The 24,587-nt window shown below is 39.8% G+C and overlaps 1 protein-coding gene across 1 annotated transcript; it reads right to left on the reverse strand.

The window, feature by feature from the left end:
- Nucleotides 1-734: 734 nt before the first annotated feature.
- LOC112260537 (myosin-7-like) lies at nt 735-20,009 on the reverse strand. The gene is made up of 37 exons (XM_024435725.2): nt 19,925-20,009; nt 19,534-19,741; nt 18,532-18,675; nt 18,205-18,361; nt 18,080-18,107; nt 17,860-17,965; nt 17,662-17,754; nt 17,526-17,589; nt 17,326-17,424; nt 17,098-17,201; nt 15,123-15,261; nt 14,771-15,039; nt 14,475-14,645; nt 14,010-14,319; nt 13,808-13,875; nt 9,736-9,941; nt 9,530-9,653; nt 9,287-9,423; nt 8,904-9,159; nt 8,419-8,661; nt 6,871-7,047; nt 6,634-6,779; nt 6,454-6,544; nt 5,979-6,368; nt 5,756-5,882; nt 5,544-5,662; nt 5,263-5,459; nt 4,817-5,000; nt 4,512-4,677; nt 4,237-4,361; nt 3,828-4,136; nt 2,102-2,305; nt 1,724-2,020; nt 1,509-1,613; nt 1,326-1,421; nt 1,100-1,234; nt 735-932 (listed from the first exon to the last, which is right to left on the reverse strand). The coding sequence occupies exons 2-37, from the start codon at nt 19,732-19,734 to the stop codon at nt 912-914; spliced, it is 5,808 nt and encodes a 1,935-aa protein (XP_024291493.1). The 5' UTR covers nt 19,735-19,741; nt 19,925-20,009; the 3' UTR covers nt 735-911.
- Nucleotides 20,010-24,587: the final 4,578 nt, after the last annotated feature.

Below are 24,587 nucleotides of genomic sequence, written 5' to 3' on the forward strand. Positions count from 1 at the left end.
ATCGTCAGCTCACATTTCAAACACTTAAGCCCATCCACCTAACAGTCCTCCCCACCCCACTCCCCATGCCTTTTCTGTCTGTCAATGCACCCCTGCTTGGCCCCTCTAGAGTTCCCTTCTAACTCTAAACCTTATCCCTGTGCCAATGTCAAAGAGGGTGCTTATGACCTCATGATACCCCAGATAGCCTCATCACACTCCAACTGTCTTAGATGGTCATGGATATAGATATACTGTAGATAAGTGGCTATGGTAAAGAGTTGGCTAATTAATCAGGTCATGTCCTACCCTATACACTTTTTTTGTTTAGTAGGAATAGGAAAATATTTGTAAATTAAGTCTTAAAAATGTCAGTAAGCAGTCAATATGCAGGTTGACATTTATTGTCGTTAGGTTTTTTTTGGAGGCAGAATTTTGTGATTTTCCTAGAAATAGGCCAGCTGCAAAGTCAAAATGGGCTTTATTGTAAAAATTCATGAAAACAAGCATTTGCTTTTTGGTCTTAAGTTAGGGTTAGGCATTAGAGTGGTTATGGTTAAGCTTAGGGTTAGTTTAAAAATCAGATTGTATGACTTTGTGGCTGTACCAGCTAGTGACAACTCTGCAGAACTGCCTCCAGAACAAGATTGATGACAAAAAACTGTAACCTGCATTCAGTATGTTTCGAAATACTCTAGTTTGGTGATGATAATTTAGCATTCAATCTCTCTGACCAAGGATGGGTAAATGGGACACAATGGAAAAGACATAATTGTCAGACTGCTTAAAGAGATTTTATTCCACACAATTCCTGACCAAGGATAGGTACCTGGGACACAATGTAAGAGACCTAATTGTCAGACTGATTGAAGAGATTTTATTCCACACTACCACACACAGCAGAAACATGGTTTTCCGAAGGGTCCAAAACCTCACTCTTCATCAAATCCTTTCTGGAATGTCAGGGAATGTTGTAATGAAAGGAGACAAAGAGAGACAGCCAGTGAGTAGAAATTTGGCATCAAAAGATAAAAAACATCTATTAAAATATAGTGGAAACATTGTTTGGCATTTGCCAGGGTCAGAAACCATAGATCATATATTTTACAGAAATTCTAACCTTGGAACCAACATCACGGCTCTTGGCACGCAGCTTGTTGACCTGAGACTCAGCGATGTCGGCCCTTTCCTTGGCCTCATCCAGGTCATGCTGTATCTTGCGGAACTTGGTCAGGTTAGTATTAGCCTGTTCCTCCTGTGGTACAGAAACAAAACAAACATTATGTAGCCTGAGCTAATACAGGTGGACAGTACCTAAAGAATGAATGCATAAAGTCCACACTTACAGCTTCCTCTGCAGCTCTCTTGTAGGATTTTACTTTTAGCTGCAGCTTATCGGCAAGGTCTTGAAGACTGGCCATATTCTTACGGTGCTCCTCAGTCTGTAAATTTCAGACAAAAAAAAGGTTCACCCCATTTGTTATCAGGTCAAAAGACTGGACAGCCAATGATGGAGTTAGTAAAGATACCTGGTAGGTCAGCTCCTTGATACGCCTCTCGAATTTACGAATTCCTTTGATTGCATCAGCACACTTCTTCTGCTCAGCCTCAACCTCATTCTCCAGCTCCCTCACCTGTCACAACAAAGAAATAACATTCATGTTACAGGGTGCAGTATTACTTTTTTGTGTCTTCTGATGTACAGTATGCACATGTACAATATGTAATGTAAAGTTATGCTTACCCTGGCCTCCAGCTTCTGCACCTGCTTCTTGCCCCCCTTCATGGCAATTTGTTCAGCCTCATCCAGGCGGTGCTGCAGGTCCTTGATGGTCTGCTCCATGTTCTTCTTCATACGCTCTAGGTGAGAACTGGTGTCCTGCTCTTTCTTCAGCTCCTCTGCCATCATGGCAGCATCAGTAATGGCCTTCTTTGCCTTTTCTTCAGCATTTCTGCACTCCTGCACTGCCTCTTCTGCCTCAGTCTGAAACTGGGCGGTGTCAGCCTCAAGTTTCTTCTTCTGATTCAGCAGGCCAGTGTTCTATTCATAAATTTTAAGAAAATAACTTTGTAACAATGTTCAGCTACAGCAGGAAATCCATAATTAGTGATTATACTTTACCTGTGAGTGCAGCAGCTGCACCCTCTCATTGACATCCAGCAGTTCTTGCTCAGCCAGCTTGCGGCCTCTCTCAGTCTGGTCAAGACAGGTTCTTAGCTCCTGCAGCTCTGCCTGCATCAGATTGTTACGTCTCTCTACAATGGCAATGTTCTCCTTCAGATCATCATTGGAACGGAGAGAGTCATCCAACTGGATTTGGGCATCCTAGAGAGAAATATGCAAGGTTGGAGATACCTCATTTTGAGCAGTATCTACTAGGCACACCATCCCACTGGGCACACCATGTCATTTCAATGTGGATAATTGGGTAATATTCGGTTGGGATGTTGATCAGTGAGATTACAAACTATATTCACCCACTCAAAAAGACAGCCAAAAGTTAGTTGAATTTCCATGCTTTCAACCATCTAAAAGCACAACCAAATTCCAATGAAAAAACAATGTCATATTTTTGATTTATGTCTATCATGCTTTCAACCATTTAAAAGCACAGCAAAGTTCAAATGGGAATACAATGTCAGATAGTTTGCTTATTTATACAACCGATCATTATTACTGTGCTTCATCTAATAGCAGACCAAGTGACGTGGATGGCAGTTGAGATTACATTAAAAGCATATGGTGTAAGTGATCAATGCTGTTTAAGATTCTGCAGCAATTATGAAGATCTCCACAGACCTGTGACGACCTATGCATGCTATCTTGAACATGCATGCCTTATATGATTACATAGGAAGAAATTTATATCTACAGTAACCTCAATGTGGCCATGGATGTGCTACTTATTTTAAGGTTGAATGTTACATTAGTATTTAAGATAGCCTTAACTTTAGGCTATTTACTTTATTACAAAAGTAATATTGAATTGTGGTCTGTTGTCAAAGCAACCAAATATCAACATTTGAAGGAGATGTCTTCTGCTTGGATAGTTCAATATGTGCCATTAATTAATTTGTAGACAAACTGGAATTAAAACTCGAATAATTGGCACAGATGGAACTATCCAAGCAGAATAGATATCTCCTTCAAATGATGAAATTTGGTTGCATTGGCAACCAAACACAATTCAATATCACTAAAAATCGTTACATTTGAAATAGAGCTTGAAACCCTAGGTCTATTGTATTGTCTATTTTTAGTTGAATTCTGGGTTGAATTGAAACAATAGCTGTTGATGACTTTGCAAATGCTATATAGGCCTAAATAGTATGGTGATATTTAATTTCCTCTGTTAAACTAACCTTTGGAATGACTTCTATAGCAACAGTGAATATATTTCATTTTTATGTTGAGATCTCTCAACAATCATTCTCAAGATAGCACATTAGTAATAGTCAGTGATAAATATTATAGCTAAACTTGGGTAAAACCCTGGATGAGAGACCAAAGTGTAGCTGTAGATAAATCAATGCTCAAGTAGGAGGTGCTGCCCAGCCTTTCAAGAAAATAAAGTTTTATAGTGAATATAACGTTGAAGATCTGACGTTGTTTGAAAGGTACAAATTCAACATTTTTTATATGTTTGATTATGTTGAAATTTGGTTACCATGATGACATAATCCTGTGGTTGAAATTTCACCCTCAAAACTGTTTATGTTGATTACTTTTTCAAATCTAATGTATTTTCCACATAGATTCCACATCACAATATGTTGACAAATTATGTTGAAACAATGTTGATTCAACCACTTTGTGCCCAGTCAGATGGCAATCTGTTTTAATTTACCTTCAGATGAGCATGAACGCTCTTCATCTGTTTTTGGGCCTCAGCTGCCTGCCTGCTGGCTTGACTAAGCTGGATCTCCATCTCATTGAGGTCTCCCTCCATCTTCTTCTTCAGCCTGAGGGCCTCATTCCTACTTCTGCACTCGGCCTCAAGAGAACTCTGCAGGGTATCAATGTTCCTCTGCAGGTTTCTCTTGGACTGCTCCATCTCCTCATCCTTCTCAGCTAACTTGTGATCAATGTCAGCCTTGACCTGATTTAACTCAAGCTGAATTCTGAGGATCTTTCCCTCCTCGTGCTCCAGGGAGGCCTAGAATACACATCAGAAGATTCAAACTGAAAATGACAGTTGTTGATGTAAAATGGCCAATCCAGACAGAACCAGGGAAGATTTGAAATTGCACTCTTACCTCAGCTTCCTCCAGAGCAGCCTGGATCTCTACCTTCTCTTGCTCCAACTGTTTACGGACCTTCTCCAACTCATAAATTGTCTTTCCTCCCGCACCCAGCTGCTCACTCAGATCAGTTATCTCCTCTGAGAAAAAGGTGTTGCAATGAAGAAATATGAAAACTATATTGGGCACTTGCAGAACCTTGTTTCATAAAAGAGCTGTTTGCTCTTCAGTGCATGGATGCGAACATTGGCAGAGCTGAAAACATTTCAAACAAAGAGCTCTTTGCTCACCTTGAAGGTTCTTGTTCTCCCTCTTCATTGTCTCCAGCTGATCCAAAGATTCTTCATAGGAGTTCTTTAGCTTGAAGAGTTCAGTGCTCAGATATCTGGCCTCCTTTTGGGAGCTCTCCAGCTCACACTGAGACTCCTCATACTTCTGCTTCCATTCAGCCAGGATCTACATGATATAATACAGCAGCCATTTGACTTCAATCATGACTCTTTATAAGTGTTGTAGTAAGCCTATTATTTTGTTTCTGCTGTGTAGAATTCAGGAATTCAGATACACGTGTAAATTGCAGAACTGCATTGCATACTTTGTCAAAGTTTCTTTGCTTCTTGTCCAGGGCGGCAGCAGCAGCATTAGACCTCTCCACATCCACCATGAGATCTTCAATCTCATTCTGCAGTCTGTGTTTGGTCTTCTCCAGGGAGGAACACTTAGCGTTCACTGCCTCCACAGCTTCTTCAGCATCCTGCAAGCGCTGAGCCAGCTTCTTCCTGAGTTGTAGATGAAGAGACAAAGTAGAAAATGTGGCATATCATTTCATAGCTTCTCCAAACTTCAGGCTCACACAAATACTCAAGGGATCGAGTCCAAAATAATAAATACCAATTCCTAAGTAATAGTAAATTTACTTAGAGTTGGAATTTATTATTTTGGACTCGATCCATTGAGTATTTGTTCACTATCTGTACAAAGAGAAATGTTGCTTCTATCTAGCAGGTATTAGAATTCTAACATATAGCACTCATTCCTTACTTGGCTTCCTCCAGTTCTTCAGTTTTCTGAATGGCATCAGTCTCATACTTAGTTCTCCACTGAGCCACCTCAGAGTTAGCCTTGGACATGCCACGCTGCAGGTCAGCCTTGGCCTCCTGCTCCTCCTCATACTGCTCTCTAAGCAGGTCACGGTCATGGCGAGCAGACTGCACTGCATGGGATAGTGCATTCTTTGCCTGAAGGGAGCAAGGACAGATGGGATTCATTTTATGACGAGGGCATCATCATTTATCAATAAGAAAATGAATGGTCTAAATTACCTTGACTTCCTCCTCCAGCTGTCTCTTTAGATCTTCAAGCTGTTGACCATAGGAATTCTTTCCTCTGGTCAGCTGAGAGACCAGAGATTCCTTATCTTCCAACTGTCTTCCAATCTCATCTAGAAAGTAAGAGGTTGAGGAACATACTTTATCTTGTTACCTCATTCAGAGTATTTATTGCAATATCCAGAGACAAAAGTTATTCTACCTACCATTCTCGGCTTGAAGTCGGGCTTTTTGATTTGTAATGTCATTGAGGGATCTTTGGGTTTCCTCATACTTGGTCCTGTATTCATTGGCTTGGTCCTCTAGAGTTCTACTCAACTTCTCCAAGTTAATCTTCAAGATGAAAGACAAGAAAAAATCCATTCAAGAGGTTAACAGTGACCAAATGGAAAAAAACGTTGTACTTTCACTTAGATCGATTTTTTTTACCTTTGACTTTGCAACATGTTCCATGTTGGAGAGGACATCATCCAGCTCTAGCCTAAGTTCGCTCTTTTCCTTCTCCAGTTTCTGCTTCACTCTCTGAAGGTTGTCTACCTGCTCCCCCAGGTCAGCCACACTGTCAGCTTGTTTCTTTCTGAGTGAGGCAGCTGTTGCCTCGTGCTGCAGAGTGGCCTCTTCAAGGTCTCTGCGGAGTTTCTGGAACTCCATCTCCCTCTTCTTGTTCATCTCAATCTGGACCACAGTGGCTCCGCCAGCCTCCTCCAGCCTCTCACTGATCTCCTCCAGCTCTCTGGCCAAGTCTGCTCTTTGCTTCTCCACCTTGGCTCGGGCAGTTCTTTCTGCCTCAAGCTCCTCTTCCAGTGCCTCTACACGGGCCTAGCACAAAATGGCATCATCATGGTAAAATATACAAATGGTTGAAGAGTTAAAATCGATTAAGGATGTCGTACTTTTTCATTACCTGAAGCTCCTTCAACCTCTTTTGAAGTTGAATTATTATGCCCTGTTCATCTTCAATCCTACAGATAAGATTACCGGTTTCAAAGTCCTTCCTGTGGAATCAGTGGAATAATTCATTGGTAGCTCGTTTATGCATTTGTTTGCAGTAGAATGTAATAATTTGTGATGATTTTAATCTTACTTCTTGAGGCGTTCCTCTAGCTGTTGTTTATCATTCTCCAGGTCCATTACACTCTCCTGGGACAGCTTTAAATCACCCTCCAGCTTCCTCTTGGCTCTTTCAAGATCCATTCGCACCTTTTTCTCTTGCTCAAGGGACCCTTCAAGCTTCAGAGGATAAGAAGCAAATTACAATTTCTAGCTGATTGTTAGCATTTTTTCCATTTAAAGACCATCTAATCTCTAAATAGGATCTCACATCATCAACGTGTTGCTCTAGCTTAGCCTTGGCCTTGGTTAGATTGTTGACTTTGTCCTCCTCACTCTGTAGGTCGTCCAGTGTTTGCTGGTGAGCTTCTTGAAGAGCTTTCTTTTCCTTTGTCAGCTTGGCAATGATTTCATCCAGAGCTGCCATTTCCTCAATCAGGTTCTTCACCTGTGAACAGACAACATGCACTACCGGTCAAAAGTTTTAGAACACCTACTCAAGGGATTTTCTTTATTTTTACTACTTTCTACATTGTAGAATAATAGTGAAAACATCAAAACTATGAAATAACACATATGGAATCATGTAGTAACCAAAAAAGTGTTCAACAAATCAAAATATATGTTATATTTGAAATTCTTCAAAGTAGCCACACTTTGCCTTGATGACAGCTTTGTACACTCTTGGCATTCTCTCAACCAGCTTCATGAGGTAGTCACCTGGAATGTATTTCAATTAACAAGTGTGCCTTCTTAAAAGTTAATTTGTGGAATTTCTTTCCTTAATGCGTTTGAGCCAATCAGTTGTGTTGTGACAAGGTAGGGGGGTATACAGAAGATAGCCCTATTTGGCAAAAGACCAAATCCATATTATGGCAAGAACAGCTGAAATAAGCAAAGAGAAACAACATTCCATCATTACTTTAAAACATGAAGGTCAGTCAATACAGAACATTTTAAGAACTTTAAGAACTCATGTCGTAAAAAACATCACACGCTATGATGAAACTGACCCTCATGAGGACCGCCACTGGAATGGAAGAGTTACCTCTGCTGCAGAGGATAAGTTCATTAGACTTACCAGCCTCAGAAATTGCAGCCCAAATAAATGCTTCACAGAGTTCAGTAAGAGACACATCTCAACATCAACTGTTCAGAGTTGACTGTGTGAATCAGGCCTTCATGGTCGAATTGCTGCAAAGAAACCACTACTAAAGCACACCAATAAGAAGAAGAGACTTGCTTGGGCCAAGAAACATGAGCAATGGACATTAGACCGGTGGAAATTTGCCCTTTGGTCTGGAGTCCAAATTTGAAGAACAAATTTGAGATTTGGACCACAGAGTGAAGGAAAACCAGCCAACAAGTGCTCAGCATATGTGGGAACTCCTTCAAGACTGTTGGAAAAGCATTCCAGGTGATGCTGGTTGAGAGAATGCCAAGAGTGTGCAAAGCTGTCATCAAGGCAAAGGGTTGCTATTTGAAGAATCTCAAATATAAAATATATTTTGATTTGTTAAACAATTCTTTGGTTACTGCATGATTCCATATGTGTTATTACATAGTTTTGATATCTTCACTATTATTCTACAATGTAGAAAGTAGTAAAAATAAAGAGAAACCCTTGAATGAGTAGGTGTGTCCAAACTTTTGACTGGTACCATATAAGTTTTGACCATGACCGTTTACAATCTAAGGGAACACACCAAGTAATTTAGTCTCCTCAACGTTTGACCGGTAGTGTAGGCTGAGCACACTGCTTTTAACCTTTTAAAAAATGTTTTGTGTTCTTCATACAGATTCAACCATTAAGAATTACCTTGTTCTCAGTGGCATGCTTTTCCTTCTCCACTTTAGCCAGAATGAGCTCCAGATCATCAATATCCTTCTTTAACTCAGAGCACTCATCCTCCAGCTTCCTCTTCTTAGCAGTCAGTTCTGCATTTATTTCCTCTTCATCCTCCAGTCTTTCCATCAGATCTTTGCCTTTGGCCTCAAGCTGGATCTTGTTTTTGATCAGCTCCTCACATCGCTCCTCTGCATCACAGAGATTATCTTGCTCCTGCCAAACACCTCGTAAATATATACATACAAACAACATACAAACAACATACAATTGACAGCGCAGTGTAATTGAAGTTGTGTGACATGTCAGTATCCCTGCCGCCCTGTACTGAAAAATAGCTTTTTGGTAAAGATGTACGTACGGTAGATTTTGTAGTAGATTGTTGAAGACCAAAGCTTGATACCACAGTCAGCCACAACATTATCATTTTTGGAAATGTGATTATAAATGTAACTCACCGCCTGGACATGAAGCTGGAGATCATTATTTTCTTGTAGAAGCGAGACCATCTTTTCCTCTAATTCCTTTCTGTGAGTCTCAGACTTGGAAAATGCTTCTTTAAGCTTGATGAATTCTACCTTCAAGTTGGCCAACTCCTTCTCGGCATCAGCAGATTTCAGCAGAGGCTTGATCTTGAAGTACAGCTTCATCCAGGGCCAATTCTTGACCACCATGAATGCACGGATATTCCATTGGATGACAAGCAATGCCTCCCTTGAAGAAAACCATTGGTAAGTTTAACATGCTCATGCATGGGACTATATTCCCACACCAGTGCTATGTGAATAAACTGAAAAACTACTTCAGATGTCTACATTTTATAGCGTATCAATATAAATACCTGTGGTCAAGGATCTTCTTATACTCCATTCGTGACAGAACACCACGGGCTCTGGCTTGAATACCAGTGATAATTTTGGACAGGCGCTCATCTCTCATCTCCTCTAATAGACCCAGAAGGCCAGCCTTGAAGAACACCTAGCAAAAATAATATTTTAGTGAAATGTAATTTAAAAGTCAAGAACAATGCGCTTCAGTACAAAACTCCTAGGATTTCATCCATGCCTTGCGCTTTGAATCTTACCTTGGTATGTCCAAACTTGTACTGCTGGTGATCGATGTCGAGCGAACCCAACAGTTTCTTAGCTCCTTTCTTGCTGTCAATGAATGTTCCCTCAGGGTTAGCAGCAGGATTCAATATGCAATATCTGTAAGAAGGAAACTGGTAAATAATATTTAAATGTGTTACAAGATTAAAATGGGATAGAACTGTATTATATTTTACAATACCTTTGCCTGAAGTCTCCATACAGGATTCTATTCGGGAAGCCCTTTCTGCAGATCCTGATTCCTTCCAGCACACCGTTACAGCGCAGCTGGTGCATCACCAGAGGATTCTCCATGGCCCCAGGAGTCTTGGTCTCATTGGGGATGATGCAGCGCACAAAGTGAGGGTGAGTAGACCTCAAGTTGGTCATCAGCTTGTTCAGGTTTTCCTGTGGTAGAGAGTGAATTCCCACAGTTACCAAAGTTTTACCAGAAAAAAATGTTAAGGGGGAAGATCAGCTTTAATATTGCAAATAGATTGTGACTTCCATCAATGTAATTTTCTGCATAATTTCCAATCCCTCATAGATTTGTTTTGGTAAATATAAATACAGTACCAGTCAAAAGTTTGAACACACCTACTCATTCAAAAGTTTAAAAAAATGTTTACTGCTTTCTACATTGTAGAATAACAGCAAATACATCAGAACTATGAAATAACACATATGGAATCATGTAGTAACTGTCACGTTCTGACCTTTATTTCCTTTGTTTTGTATTTATTTAGTATGGTCAGGGCGTGAGTTGGGTGGGCAGTCTATGTTTGTTTTTCTATGATTTGGGGATTTGTATGTTTCGGCCTAGTATGGTTCTCAATCAGAGGCAGGTGTCATTAGTTGTCTCTGATTGAGAATCATACTTAGGTAGCCTGGGTTGCACTGTTTGTTTGTGGGTGATTGTCTATGCTAGTTGCTTGTGTCAGCACAGGTCTCATTTGTAGCTTCACGGTCCTTACTGGTTTATTGTTTTTGTATGCAGTGTTCAGTACTTTCTTTAATTAAATATTCACTATGAACACATACCACACTCCATTTTGGTCCTCTGATCCTTCTCGCCTCTCCTCTTCAGATGAAGAGGAGGAAGACCGTGACAGTAACCAAAGAAGTGTTAAACAAATCAAAATATATGTTATATTTGAGATTCTTCAAAGTAGCCACTCTTTGCCTTGATGACAACTTTGCACACTCTTGGCATTCTCTCAACCAACTTCATGAGGTAGTCACCTGGAATGCATTTCAATTGACAAGTGGGCCTTGTTAAAAGTTAATTTGTTGAATTTCTTTCCTTCTTTGCAAAAAAACATAAAGCGCTATGATGAAACTGGACCGCCACAGGAAATGAAGACCCAGAGTTACCTCAGCTGCAGAGGATAAGTTCATTAGAGATACCAGCCTCAGAAATTGCAGCCCAAATAAATGCTTCTGAGAGTTCAAGCAACAGACACATCTCAACATCAACTGTTCAGAGGAGACTGTGTGAATCGGGGCTTCATGGTCAAATTGCAAAGAAAGAAATTGCAAAGAAACTACTACTAAAGGACATCAATAAGAATAAGAGACTTGCTTGGGCCAAGAAACACGAGCAATGGACATTAGACCGGTGGAAATCTGTCCTTTGGTTTGATGAGTCCAAATGTGAGATTTTTGATTCCAACTACCATGTCTTTGTGAGATGCAGAGTATGTGAACGGGTGATCTCTGCATGTGTAGTTTCCACCGTGAAGCATAGAGGAGGAGGTGTGATGGTGTGGGGATGCTTTGCTGGTGACATTGTCTGTGATTTAATTAGAATTCAAGCAACACTTAACCAGCATGGCTACCACAGCATTCTGCAGCAATACGCCATCCCATCTGGTTTGTGCATAGTAGAACTATCATTTGTTTTTCAACATGACAATGACCCAACACACCGCCAAGGTATGTAAGGGCTATTTGACCAATAAGGAGGGTGATGGAGTACTGCATCAGATGACCTAGCCTCCACAATCACCTGACCTCAACCCAATTGAGATGGTTTGGGATGAATTGGACCGCAAAGTGAAGGAAAAGCAGCCAACAAGTGCTCAGCATATGTGGGAACTCCTTTAAGACTGTTGGAAAATCATTCCAGGTGAAGCTGGTTGAGAGAATGCCAAGAGTGTACAAAGCAGTCATCAAGGCAAAGGGTGGCTACTTTGAAGAATCTAAAATCTAAAATATATTTTGATTTGTTTAACTATTTTTTGGGTTACTACATGATTCCATATGTGTTATTTCATAGTTTTGATGTCTTCACTATTATTACCTTCTTGCCCTTTGTGCTGTTGTCTGTGCCCAATAATGTTTGTACCATGTTTTGTGCTGCTACTAAGTTGTGCTGCTGCCATGTTGTGTTGCTATCATGTTGTTGTTATGTTGTGTTGCTACCATGCTGTGTTTGCATGTGTTGCTGCCATGCAATCCCTTTTGCCTTCTGGTAGGCCATCATCGTAAATAAGAATTTGTTCTTAATGAAACTCTACCAGATCGGTGTCCCAACCACGGGACGGTTGAGCTAACATAGGCTAATGCGATTAGCATGAGGTTGCTTAAATATGCTAATCTAACTGCACTGTCCAATTTACAGTAGCTATTACAGTGAAAAAATACCATGCTATTGTTTGAGGAGAGTACACAATTTTGAACATGAAAAGTTATTAATAAACAAATTTGGCACACTTGGGCAGTCTTGATATAACATTTTGAATGGAAATGCAATGGTTCATTGGATCTGTCTAAAACGTTCTACATACACTGCTGCCATCTAGTGGACAAAATGTAATTTGCAGCTGGGCTGGAATAATACATTATGGTCTTTCTCTTGCATTTCAAAGATGATGGTACAAAAAAAATACAAAAGAACAGTTGTTTTTTTCTATGTATTATCTTTTACCAGATCTATTGTGTTATATTCTCCTACGTTCGTTTCACATTTCCACAAACTTCAAAGTGTTTCCTTTCAAATGGTACCAAGAATATGCATATCCTTTCTTAAGGGCTTGAGCTACAGGCAGTTAGATTTAGGTATGTCATTTTAGGCGAAAATTGAAATAAATGGGTGGATCCTTTTAACTGACTTGCCTAGGTAAATAAATATATATTTTACATTAATATTTTCCCCTAACCCTACCACCCCTCCCCTAATTAAGGTAAACTAATGGACAACAACACTTAGGCTTCCTCATCCAGTTTATTCATAGTACAGTATATACATTTTACAGACACAGTATATTTTACAATAGTTATCTTTTGTTTGTTTTTAAGTCCCATCCTTCAGCTATACTCAACCCCTCCCATCTATCTCTGAAGACCATCCAGTTTTTGATTACTGTGTGCCATATATTTTTCAACTGTGCTGTGATTGTTTCACAAAAGTTATGAACCTTTCTATTCTCATAGTTTCTACAGGTTGTAAATTAAAGATACACATTTTTTACAAGAGTTTTATTATATTATTGGTCGATTGATTATGACTTTTCAAATCACTATTTGCTATTTGCATAGTTAGATCGAGGTAAATGTTGCAATTCTTCAGCCATTCCTTAACCTGCAACCAAAAACAAACTACATATGAACTGTACCAAAACTAATGATTCTGTCTCTGCAGAGCTGGGATGGTTGTATTCCCCGTATATATAACATTCTATTGGTTGCAGGAATTTTGTATAATAATTAAAATTGAAAAACTCTAAATTTTTCACCCGGCTTCATTTTGTGTATCAGTTTATAAACCATGTGCCATGGAATCGGTAGATCGAAAATCTCTCCCTAACTATTTTGCAATCTATATGGCACAGCTGTCAATACTTTTTTATTTATCAGACTTTTCTTTAAACAATTTTGGTCTTTAATGCAGGGCCGACTGACAAGTTCCTTACTTTCTCCCCCTTCCACTTGCCTCTTCCATTTTTGTGGTAATGCTGCAACTAGTTTGTTTTAATTTGGGGTAGAGCAGACTTTTATATACATTTTTGTTAGCTTCATGTTTGACATAACTCCACCAGTCCTATTTATGATATAATTTACAAAGATTGCACCTTTAAAAAAATATGTTTTTTATCAATTAGGATATTTGAGTTTAACCATCATTTTTGTTGTAATATTTGTTCTGTCTTTTCTGGTGAATGAAACTGAAATTGCAACAATCTTTCTATAGCTTGTTTTAAAAATAGCAATATTTTGGAAATTATTTCATTTTCAAATAATATTTTGCTGTATAAAACAATGCAACTACATACCCTGTGAAGTGCTGACACCGTTTGGAAAGATGATCCCTTTTTCTTTTTCTCCTTCTTCCCACTGTCAGCTGAAGTTAGAAAATTAAGAAATTAAGCCTACAGAAATCCTTCAGTCATTCAGGCACCCATGAAGAGTTTGTGCTTTACTCTTTATGAAGATCAGTCTTATTGAAATGTGAATATCTGACCAAGTGTACAATACCTGAGTCTGCACTAGCATAATTGGCAAACAGGATAGCCAGTAACTTCATTGCAGACTTCTGGTACAGTCCTACAACAGTTTCATTTAAGGGATCCTTGTTCTTCATCAGCCAGTTGCTGATGTTGTAGTCCACAGTACCAGCATAGTGAGCCAGAGCAAAATGGGCCTCTGGTTTCCCTTTGATTATCCTGGGCTTCTGGAAGTTGTTGGATTTTCCAAGATGGTTGTCGTAAAGCTTGGTTTTAAAGGTAGCATCGCTGGCCTTGGGGAACATGCACTCCTCTTCAAGGATGGACATGATACCCATTGGCTGAGAGGAAGAAGGTAGAGGTAAGATAGTTCACTTGACTCTACTGAGAGGTTGTTGTCTGATACAATCATATTTAGTAGTATGTATCATATAATATTTAATTTGGTCCATAGATGCAGTTAACGGCTCACTTGCCTTTACAGTATTTCAGTTACCTTCTCAATAAGGTCAATGCAAGCCTGCAAGTCCATGCCAAAGTCAATGAACTCCCATTCAATTCCCTCTTTCTTGTACTCCTCTTGCTCCAGAACAAACATGTGGTGGTTGAAAAACTGTTGCAGCTTTTCATTGGTGAAGTTGATGCAGAGCTGCTCAAAGGTGTTGTACTGCAATTATAGATGGTTAGATAGTTAGGTTTTCACATAAAGGTTCCTATTGGGAATATTACTTGATAGTGTTCTTTGAGAGCCTAAATTTATATTTGATAATAATTGTCTATTTATAAACTCACATCAAATATCTCAAAACCAGCAATGTCCAGTACACCAATGAAGTACTGACGAGCCTGCTTGGTCTCCAATGACTGGTTGATTCGCACAACCATCCACATGAACATCTTTTCATACACAGCTTTGGAAAGGGCACCAACGGTATAGTTCACCTGTTGGACAGTTTGCCCCTTTGTGACCCACTCGTTCCCTACTTTGACCCTTGGGTGACAGAGACCTTTTATGAGGTCAGCAGAGTTCAGGCCCATGAGATATGAGACTTTGTCAGCACCTGGGAAAGAAAACCAGTGAGTTTACCCATGGATTCACAGAACTATTTCATCTCAATGCTTTTGGCTTTTAGCCAGGTCTCACATTCAGTGCCATCAGCCTCTGCCTGCTCCTCACGCTGTTTCTGCTTGAAACTCATGTTGCCATAGTGCATGATGGCACCAATCAGCTTATACACTGAGTTTTTCTCCTCCTGAGTAAAGCCCAGCACATCAAAAGCATTCTGTGGAGGAAAAGAAGAGCAAAGCGATGTAGTAGTAAGAATTGGTCATTTAAAAACCCCCACTGACATTTCATGATGTAATAACCACTCTACTATAGGGGATATTATTATTTCAAACCATGAACAGGGTAGGCTACAATGTTTACTTGACAAACAGTACCAGTCAAAAGTATGGACACACCTACTCATCCAGGGGTTTTTCTTTACTTTAACTATTTTCTACTTTGTAGAATAATAGTGAAGATATCAAAACTATGAAAAAACGCATCATGTAGTAACCAAAAAAGTGTTAAACAAATCAAAATATATTTTAGATTCTTCAAAGTAGCCACCCTTTGCCTTGATGACAGTTTTCACACTCTTGGCATTCTCTCAACCAGCTTCATGAGGAATGCTTATCCAACAGTCTTGAAGGAGTTCCCGCATATGCTGAGCACTTGTTGGCTTCTTTTCCTTCACTCCGCAGTCCAACTCATCCCAAAGTTGGGTGATTGGGCGATTGTGGAGGCCAGGTCATTTGATGTGCCACTCCATCACTCTCCTTGGTCAAATAGCCCTTACACAGCCTGGTGTGTTTTGGATCATTGTCCTGTTGAAAAACAAATGATAGTCCCACTAAGCACAAACCAGATGGGATGGCATACCGCTGCAGAATGCTGCGATAGCCATGCTGGTTAAGTGTGCCTTGAATTGAAAAAAAATCACAGACAGTGTCACCAGCAAAGCACCCCCACACCATCACACCTCCTCTATGCTTCACGGTGGGTGGGAACCACACATGAGGAGATCATCCGTTCACCTAATTGGCGTCTCACAAAGACACAGCGGTTGCAACCAAAAGTCTCCAATTTGGAGATATCAGTGGGGGGTTTTAAAGGACAGATTTCCACCAGTCTTATGTCCATTGCTTGTGTTTCTTGGCCCAAGCAAGTCTCTTCTTATTATTGGTATCATTTTGTAGTGGTTCTTTTGCAGCAATTTGTCCATGAAGGCCTGATTCACACAGTCTCCTCTGAACAGTTGATGTTGAGATGTGTCTGTTACTTGAACTCTGTGAAGCATTTATTTGGGCTGCAATCTGAGGTGCAGTTAACTCTAATGAACTTATCCTCTGCAGCAGAGGTAATTCTGGGTCTGCCTTTCCTGTGGTGGTCCTCATGAAAGCCAGTTTCACCATAGCGCTTGATGGTTTTTGCGACTGCACTTTAAGAAACTTTCAAAGTTCTTGACATTTTCCGGATTGACTGACCTTCATGTCTTAAAGTAATGATGGACTGTTGTTTCTCTTTGCTTATTTCAGCTGTTCTTGCCATAATATGGACTTGGTCTTTTACCAAATAGGGCTATCTTCTGTATACCCCCCTACCTTGTCACAACACAACTGATTGGCTCAAACACATTAATAAAGGAAATAAATTCCACAAATTAACTTTTAAGAAGGCACACCTGTTAATTGAAATGCATTTCAGTTGACTACCTCGTGAAGCTGTTTGAGAGAATGCCAAGAGTGTACAAAGCTGTTATCAAGGCAAAGTGTGGCTACTTTGAAGAATCTCAAATACAAAATATATTTTGATTTGTTTAGCACTTTCTTGGTGATTCCATATGTGTTATTTCATAGTTTTGATGTCTTCACTAGTATTCTACAATGTAGAAAACAATAAAAAATAAAGAAAATCCCTTGAATGAGTAGGTGTGTCCAAACTTTGTCTGGTGTTGTATGCAACAGAACAAGCTGGCTTGAAATTCAACAAGACAACACTTTGTTTTCCCAAATGAAAGAATACCAAAATACCAAAATTCAGGGGCCAGAGTGACGGTGAATAATTAACTCACATCTGTTGCCATCAGTTCATCAGCGTCATCAATAGACAACACAGTTGTCTCCCCCTGGGAGATGAAGGCGTAGTCATAGGGATTAGCTGTCACCAGCAACATCTCTGTATACCCATGAGGCCGGGGAGAGAGACATAGAAAGACAAATATAGATATGCTATTACTTATTATTACACTACACAAATTAATGCAGTCAATAAACCATTGTTATCTAATTGTGGTACTGACCCAGTAATTCAGGTTTCTTGTTTGACAAGATCTGATAGAAGATGTGGTAGTCCCTCTCAGCCTTCAGCTGAAAAGTGACACGAGACTTCTCCAGAAGGTCTGGAAAGAAGGTGATTTAGAACAGTAGACAAATACATTTCTTACAGCCACTGTTGACAATTTCTCTCTGATTTTTCAAAGTCTGTTATCTTTGGACTTACATGTCTCAATATCAGCAGAAGCAAGCTTTCCTCGAGTGTCAAAATGAATCCTGATAAATTTACCCTAAATAGAATAGTTTTGTTAGTTTATTTTTGTGTGATTAATGCTGTATAAGAATATCCATCAGAAACTCACAAATCTTGAGGAGTTGTCATTTCTGATGGTCTTGGCGTTACCAAAGGCTTCCAGGGCTGGGTTAGCCTGGATGATTTGATCCTCCAGAGTTCCCTTAGAATGGTATAGAAACACATGTTAGATGCTTAGCTTTACAAATAGCTACAAAATTGCTCAATCATGAAAATATGCATGTCAAAGCTGTCTCAGATTGAATACCTTGTTTTGGGCGGCTGCATCTTTCTTCCCGCCACTAGCTGCAATGCTTGCAAAGTACTGGATGACTCTCTTGGTGTTCACAGTCTTTCCAGCACCAGATTCTCCACTGGAAACACAGTAATCTTTAAGAAAAATAGCATTTATCACACTATCTTATGTAACATGACAGATAACACACTTTTTAAAAGCATGTGAGTAGAATGGGTAGTGGATTACTTACGTGATCAGAATAGACTGGTTCTCACGGTCTATACAGGTTATAAAAATGCAATTTTATACAATTATCAGAATTAATTATCATTATGATTCCCTTACATATTTTCTAAAGTAACTATTTTAGTTTACCTGTCAACATGTTCTGATAGGCATTGTCAGAGATAGAGAAAATGTGGGGAGGAGCTTCTTGCCTCTTCTTGCCTCTATAGGCTATGACCACAGATGGATCATACACTGGCAGCCACTTGTAGGGGTTGACAGTGACACAGAACAGCCCTGAGTAGGTCTGTAAAATATATATTCAGTTGAAAGTGCATAACATTTTAAGTGGAAGAATTAAGGCCTAACATTGGAAAGTATTACTATGGTTTTGGTGGGGATAATTTACATAGAAAAAGTTGTCAATTTAAGATTCATATTTCGAACGTAATGATGAAGCGACTCTCATGTGCTCACATAGATCATCCATGCTGTGTAACGCTCTTTGAGGTTGTACAGAACAGCAGGCTCGTGGAGGTAGGTCAGCATGGCCATGTCCTCAATCTTGTCAAATTTGGGAGGATTCTGTTGCATAATCTGAGAGTCTTTGAAGGTGAGAGTCTGTGAGAAATCAGAGAGATTATGTAAAGACAGTTAAGCCTTGTTCACATTGGCAGTTTGAAGTGACTCACATTCGATTCAAATCTGTTATTTTTCTTGCAGTCTGAACAGCCAAAAAGAAAATGGAATAAAATGTTCCAAATCGCATTTGAAGGTGGTTTGAAATCAGATACAAATCTTATTCCTGTCCTGGAAAGCTAAACAGCTACCTAGCTAGTTGACGACTGAGGCTAGCCGAAAAGGACTACTTTTGAAAGTTGGATCATCTTATCCTTTGAGGCTTTAAAAGTGTTCTTACACTATGATTTTGAACATTCAACGCAACTGGGAAATGTCCGTGGCAGGCATTGTTGTCACCTTAGCTTGCTACATAACTTCTGAGTTAAATATTCTTAGAAATAAAGGTGCTATCTAGAACCAATAAGGTTCAGGTATAACTCCAGGTATAACTCGTTTACGTTCCATGTAGAACCCTTTCCACAGAGAGTTCTACATGGAATCCGAAATAGTTTTAACTGGAACCAAAAAGGGTTCTCTCTCCCTTTTGGAAGGGTCATCCTACACTAATCAACCTCCACCACTGCCAACACACCCGTCAGTACTATGACAACTAGCGTAGCTATGTCAGCAAATGACTGCTGTCTGAACACACACATTCGATTTGGTCATTTGTAACTTGCTGTTTGGACATTCAGTATTCCAAAACTGATTTGAAAAACAAAATGGATTTGAGCATTAAGGCCTGCAACATGAACAAGGATTTATTAACCACTTAATTCTGCATGATTTAACAAACCTTGTTCTGGGGGGGAAAAGGGAAGCAGAATTCAACATGGTCATTTGAAGTAAAGCACTGACCTTCCCATTCTGCGTCTGCACAGTGACCAAGTCTCCTTCGCGGCTGGTGACGGACACCTTGACAAACTCCTTCACGGGGTCTGGTACAAAGAATTCCTTCTTCATGTCGAAGGGACGAGTCTGGGCCTCCAGACGCTCCCGGTCAGATTTCCTCAGGTACTGGGCTGCCGCCCCAAACACCGCCATCTCAGCATCACCCATGGTTGCACTGTGAGAAAGAGAGAATTCCAAATTAGTTCAAGGTTACTTTATGTTACATTTTACATTTCCACCATACATGTCTCATTACACCACTAATCATTTGTCAAAAGAACAGTAATAAATCCTACAATTAGATTTAAATGTATGTAATAATTATCACTCGATAATAGTTTACGGAGTGTTCATTTACCTTCAACACTGCTAAGAGGTGAAGATGAATGGAGGCATCAGAACTGTATCCCTGCAATAGCAGAGATCATATTTAACCCCTGTTGGCCCTCCCTTAAAAGGCCAAGAACACTGTAACCCCATGACCCCCCTCCCCACAACACACACACATACACAATCCTCACTATCACCCACTGACTCACAAACTACTGTTGAGGGACATGCCACTCTTGCCTAGAGATGAGCATTGTTGTCTGGCTCCATTCCCTTGACCGGGCTTCCACAGCTCCATTGTGATTTTATGGGATAATGTCCAGGAATTTCAAATGTCTTTCCTGTGAGTCATACTTATACAAGCACTCATTACTAAAGCCCCAACACTTCATCTACCACTGTCAAGTTTTGTCTGTTTCATCTTCTTTGTTATCTCTGTTCAACTGGATGTCGGGTTTGTTATAATGCATCTCATTTTGGCCATCCATTTTCCTAGATTTCCATCTGTCTCATCCACAGCACCACTCCCAATTCCCAAGGGGAACGGCAGAGATTGCCATGTTCACAGGTGAATGTGCTGGTGTAAATCAACATTATCACACTCATCCAACCATTTTTTTGATAAGGTCACATTGACTGATTGAAACACCTAGCTGATCCAACACAAACATTTGCGTTGAATAGTGTTGCTACGATCTTGTTATAACTCCATATTATTTGTAGTCATAGGATTTGGCTCATTCCTGTTCCTCTTGGAAATGTGAAATATGAAATATAATTTTGACCTTTGCTCTCCTTATGATATCAGAACTAAGTGGTTGAGCTATAACTTCAAAATAACACTCATTGTTATTACATCGTTAGCACACCAGGTATAAAATCTTCAAAATCCAATCATGCCGCCAACCTGTCACGAAGAGTGCCCTTTTGTAGGAACACTCATCATATCTTGAAAGGCTTATAATGAGTTGGTTAAAGTTTGCTTGGGTCCGATCCACCAGGGTCCGCCAGAGTCAATACTTCAGAGACACTTTTCATTGTCCTGCCAACCGCCTGTCACTGCCCCGTGGGTTCAATGTCAGTGACAGTTTCACCATTTACCAGCAGATTAAAACACTATCTGCAGTCTGAAAGAGAGACTTAAGAGACTTTGAGAATAGCCAGAGGATGGTTCATGTACCCTTGTAGGTTCAATGTAGGTACATGATTTTGTATTTACAATATATGTTGTTGTTTTTAAAAACTTTTGTCTCAGTCATTATTGATATGTAAATGGCCGTCAAAGGTCTTTTCAGTGCACTTTGGCATGTGCTCTTAAAAATAGCATATGAGCTCAACTACCATGGTCTGCATGCGCCCTGACTCATGTGGGAATGACATGCCACATATCTGCCTCATCCTCCCCTCCTGCCGCCTCCTGTGTCCTCATTTGAGAGGGCTTAGGGGACTTGAACAGGAGGACTGATCGCGTCCAGCAGTGCATCTGTTTGCATTGTCAGTCAGAGCCTTACCGGGGGATTCGAGGTCAGTTCCAGTTCCACAGCTGAATGTTCCATTCTCAAAGGCACGCAGAGACTCAGAAATAAATGGATTTGATTGGGCCATCGCCAAGGACAGGATAGTAGTTGGATGAGCAATTATTATTTATTTGGAAGATAATACTGATCAGATTCATGCTTATACTTTAATAGTGATGGTGTGTTCCTCAAGGCATGTTTGTGGTACAATTTATATATACAAAATTAAAATAAACATCACAAATACACCATACCTTTGATGAGATATTTGTGTATCTGTGTTGTCTCAATTTCCTTAAAGACCTTTTAGGCATCCATTCTTCCTGTGGACATAAATAGAACAATTTAGTGAATTTCAGATGAAGACAAAGAGACAGGAATAATCATAGGCATCATCCAGAAACAATAGCTTGGGATGAACGGTGCGAGACACCCAGTAATGCCAAGGGAGCCATAAGGGTAATATTTAGGGATGCAGGAGCCGTTATGAAACAAGTGACATTCCACACATTCTAGATTGCTGACACAATGACAAATATACTAGGCTACAACCAGCACCTCTCTAGCTCTCTGCTTTCAAAACATACATACAGTACGTACACACTATGTTGTTGGGGATTCTCAATTTCTGTACAACGTTCATGTGTAGTGCAGCTTTTAGCCACATAGTGGCAGTAACACTACATTAATACAGGCCCATTAACTGACCCAGTTATTCTAGGATTGGGGATTGGAAGGATGCATACATGTGGAGTGAGATAGAACTAGAGCGATGGACTGACTACAATACAGTTCAGCCCAGAGGGTATCATCTGCTACTACCATTCTTCACTCCTCCAGCTAAACATTTTTAAATGGCATGTATATTGTTGTTTCTTGAATAAACTATTTAGTCATCAAATATTAATATCAGCAAAGTGGGTTTCAAAAGAGGGCTTGCTGTCTGCACACTGCAAAAATTGATCTTCAGACTCAAAACTTAATCAAAATAGTATATTTCTTTTTCCAAAAGTGAGACAGTTCCAAGGTGCATAGCGCCCAAAATGCAATGGAGCAAGTTAGAATAAACCTTTCAGCTACAGTATCTTTAGTACGTGTACATAAAACATGTTCTTTACTTGTTGGGAAACTACCAGCAGGTACACTCATTCATAGAATATTACAGGAGTTGCCAATAAGACTATGTGGGGAACATTCCCCTGGTAAAATGGGTATTTTGCTGTAGGCCTACATGGTGGGATAAGGGTAATGTTACCACCCAGTGGAGGCTGGTGAGAAGGGCTAAAGGAGGATTGGCTCATTGTAATGGCTGAAATGGAATTAATGGAACGGAGTAAAATGTGTGGTTTATATATGTTTGATGTGCTTGATACAGTACATTCCATTGATACCATTCCAGCCTTTACAATGAGTCCATCCTTCATATAGCTCCTCCCACCAGCCTTCTCTGTTACCACTGCCAACCTTTGAAGAGACTGCTCTTTTGCCCGTGGGTGGAAGAAAACTTCACTGGTGTTGATGTTGATTTAATTTGAATAGCCGATGGACTAAAAAAATGTTTCTACCATATATTTTCATTGGCCATTTACCATGATTGGGTCATGCTAGTGATACTAATGATTCTTCACTATAACTATATACTCTGTTATTTCGATGCAGGTTAAATGTCAGGTTTTGTATCAATATTGGCAAGTGTTAGTTTGTTTATGATAGTTCCCTTTAAGTTTAACATTTGTTTTTGATACTGTCTCAAAGCTAACTAAAAAAGCAGCATTCTCCAGGAGAGGATTAACTTCACATCAGCTCTGATGAATTCATGAACTTCTGAGACAAAATAATTCATTATCATTAGAAAGCAAATTACGAACTCCTCTTTGAATCTGAGTATTTCACCAAAACTCAGTTGTCCTGAGTCAATACAGAACTGCCAGGACCTAGGATCAAGGGAGACACTCGCGTTTTTTAATCCTGTACCTCTCGACACATTCACGAAAATAGTCATGGCCTTCCAGCTACCTACTGGACCCTATTCCAACTAAACTACTGAAAGAGCTTGCTTGGCCCTCCTATGTTGAACACAATAAACGGCTCCCTATCTTCTGGATGTGTATCAAACTCACTAAAAGTGGAAGTAATAAAGCCTCGCCTGAAAAAGCCAAACCTTGACCCTGAAAATTAAAAAACTATAGGCTTATATGGAATCCCCCTTCCCCTCTCAAACATTTTGGAAAAAGCTGTTGCGCATTAACTTACTGCCTTCCTGAGTATAATGCATACAAAACGCTCCAGTCTGGTTTTTTACCCCATCATAGTGCTGAGACTGCACTCGTGAAGGTGGTAAATTGCCTTTTAATGGCGTCAGACCAAGGCTCTCCATCTGTCCTCGTACTCCTAGACCTTAGTGGCGCTTTTGACACCATTGATTACCACATTCTATTGGAGAGATTGGAAACCCTAATTGGTCTACATGGACAAGTTCTTGCCTGGTTTAGATATCTATCATATCATAAAGATATCAGTTCATCTCGGTGGATGGTTTGTCCTCTGACAAATCAATTGTATGTTTCGGTGTTCCTCAAGGTTCCGTTTTAGGACCACTATATATTCTACCTCTTCGTGATGTCATTCAGAAACACAATGTCAACTTTCACTGCTATAATGACAACACACAGCTGTACATTTCGATGAAACATGTTGAAACCCCAGAATTACCTACCCTGGAAGCCTGAGTTTCAGACATAAGGAAGTAGATGGCGGCATTTATTTTTACTTTCAAACTCAGATAAATCAGAGATGCTAGTTCTAGGTCCCAAGAAACAAAGATATCTGCTTATTGATCTGACAATTAACTTTACTTGGCTCATTGCGCTCTCCTTGTGGGGGGCATGGTGCCTGAAGCCTGGTTGATTTATTTAGATCCCAATTAGCCAATGCCAATGGCAACAGACAGTCTTCCTGGGATCTGTCATATAATGAAAAAGAGATTACAGACAAAAGACTTTACAGTACATACATTTAAAAACATGAACATGTAGTGTGTAGTGTGCATCTATCAGTTACACATGTCAGTACACACACACAACAATTACGTCACATGAAGGGGTATTGCTTTATTTGTTTTTTGAAACAAAGTTTGCTGTTCACTTGTACTATATAAGATCAAGATAAGAATCA

This window comes from Oncorhynchus tshawytscha, linkage group LG10 (assembly GCF_018296145.1).
Source record: "Oncorhynchus tshawytscha isolate Ot180627B linkage group LG10, Otsh_v2.0, whole genome shotgun sequence".
NCBI lineage: Eukaryota > Metazoa > Chordata > Actinopteri > Salmoniformes > Salmonidae > Oncorhynchus > Oncorhynchus tshawytscha.

Excerpts from the sequence above, each read along its gene's own strand:
- LOC112260537 (XM_024435725.2), bottom strand. The coding sequence starts at position 19,734 with ATGGGTGATGCTGAGATGGCGGTGTTTGGGGCGGCAGCCCAGTACCTG. Across the intron at positions 9,424-9,529 it reads ACAAGTTTGGACATACCAAG|GTGTTCTTCAAGGCTGGCCT; the intron begins GTAAGATTCAAA and ends TATTTTTGCTAG. Across the intron at positions 6,545-6,633 it reads CTAGAGGAACGCCTCAAGAA|GAAGGACTTTGAAACCGGTA; the intron begins GTAAGATTAAAA and ends CTGATTCCACAG.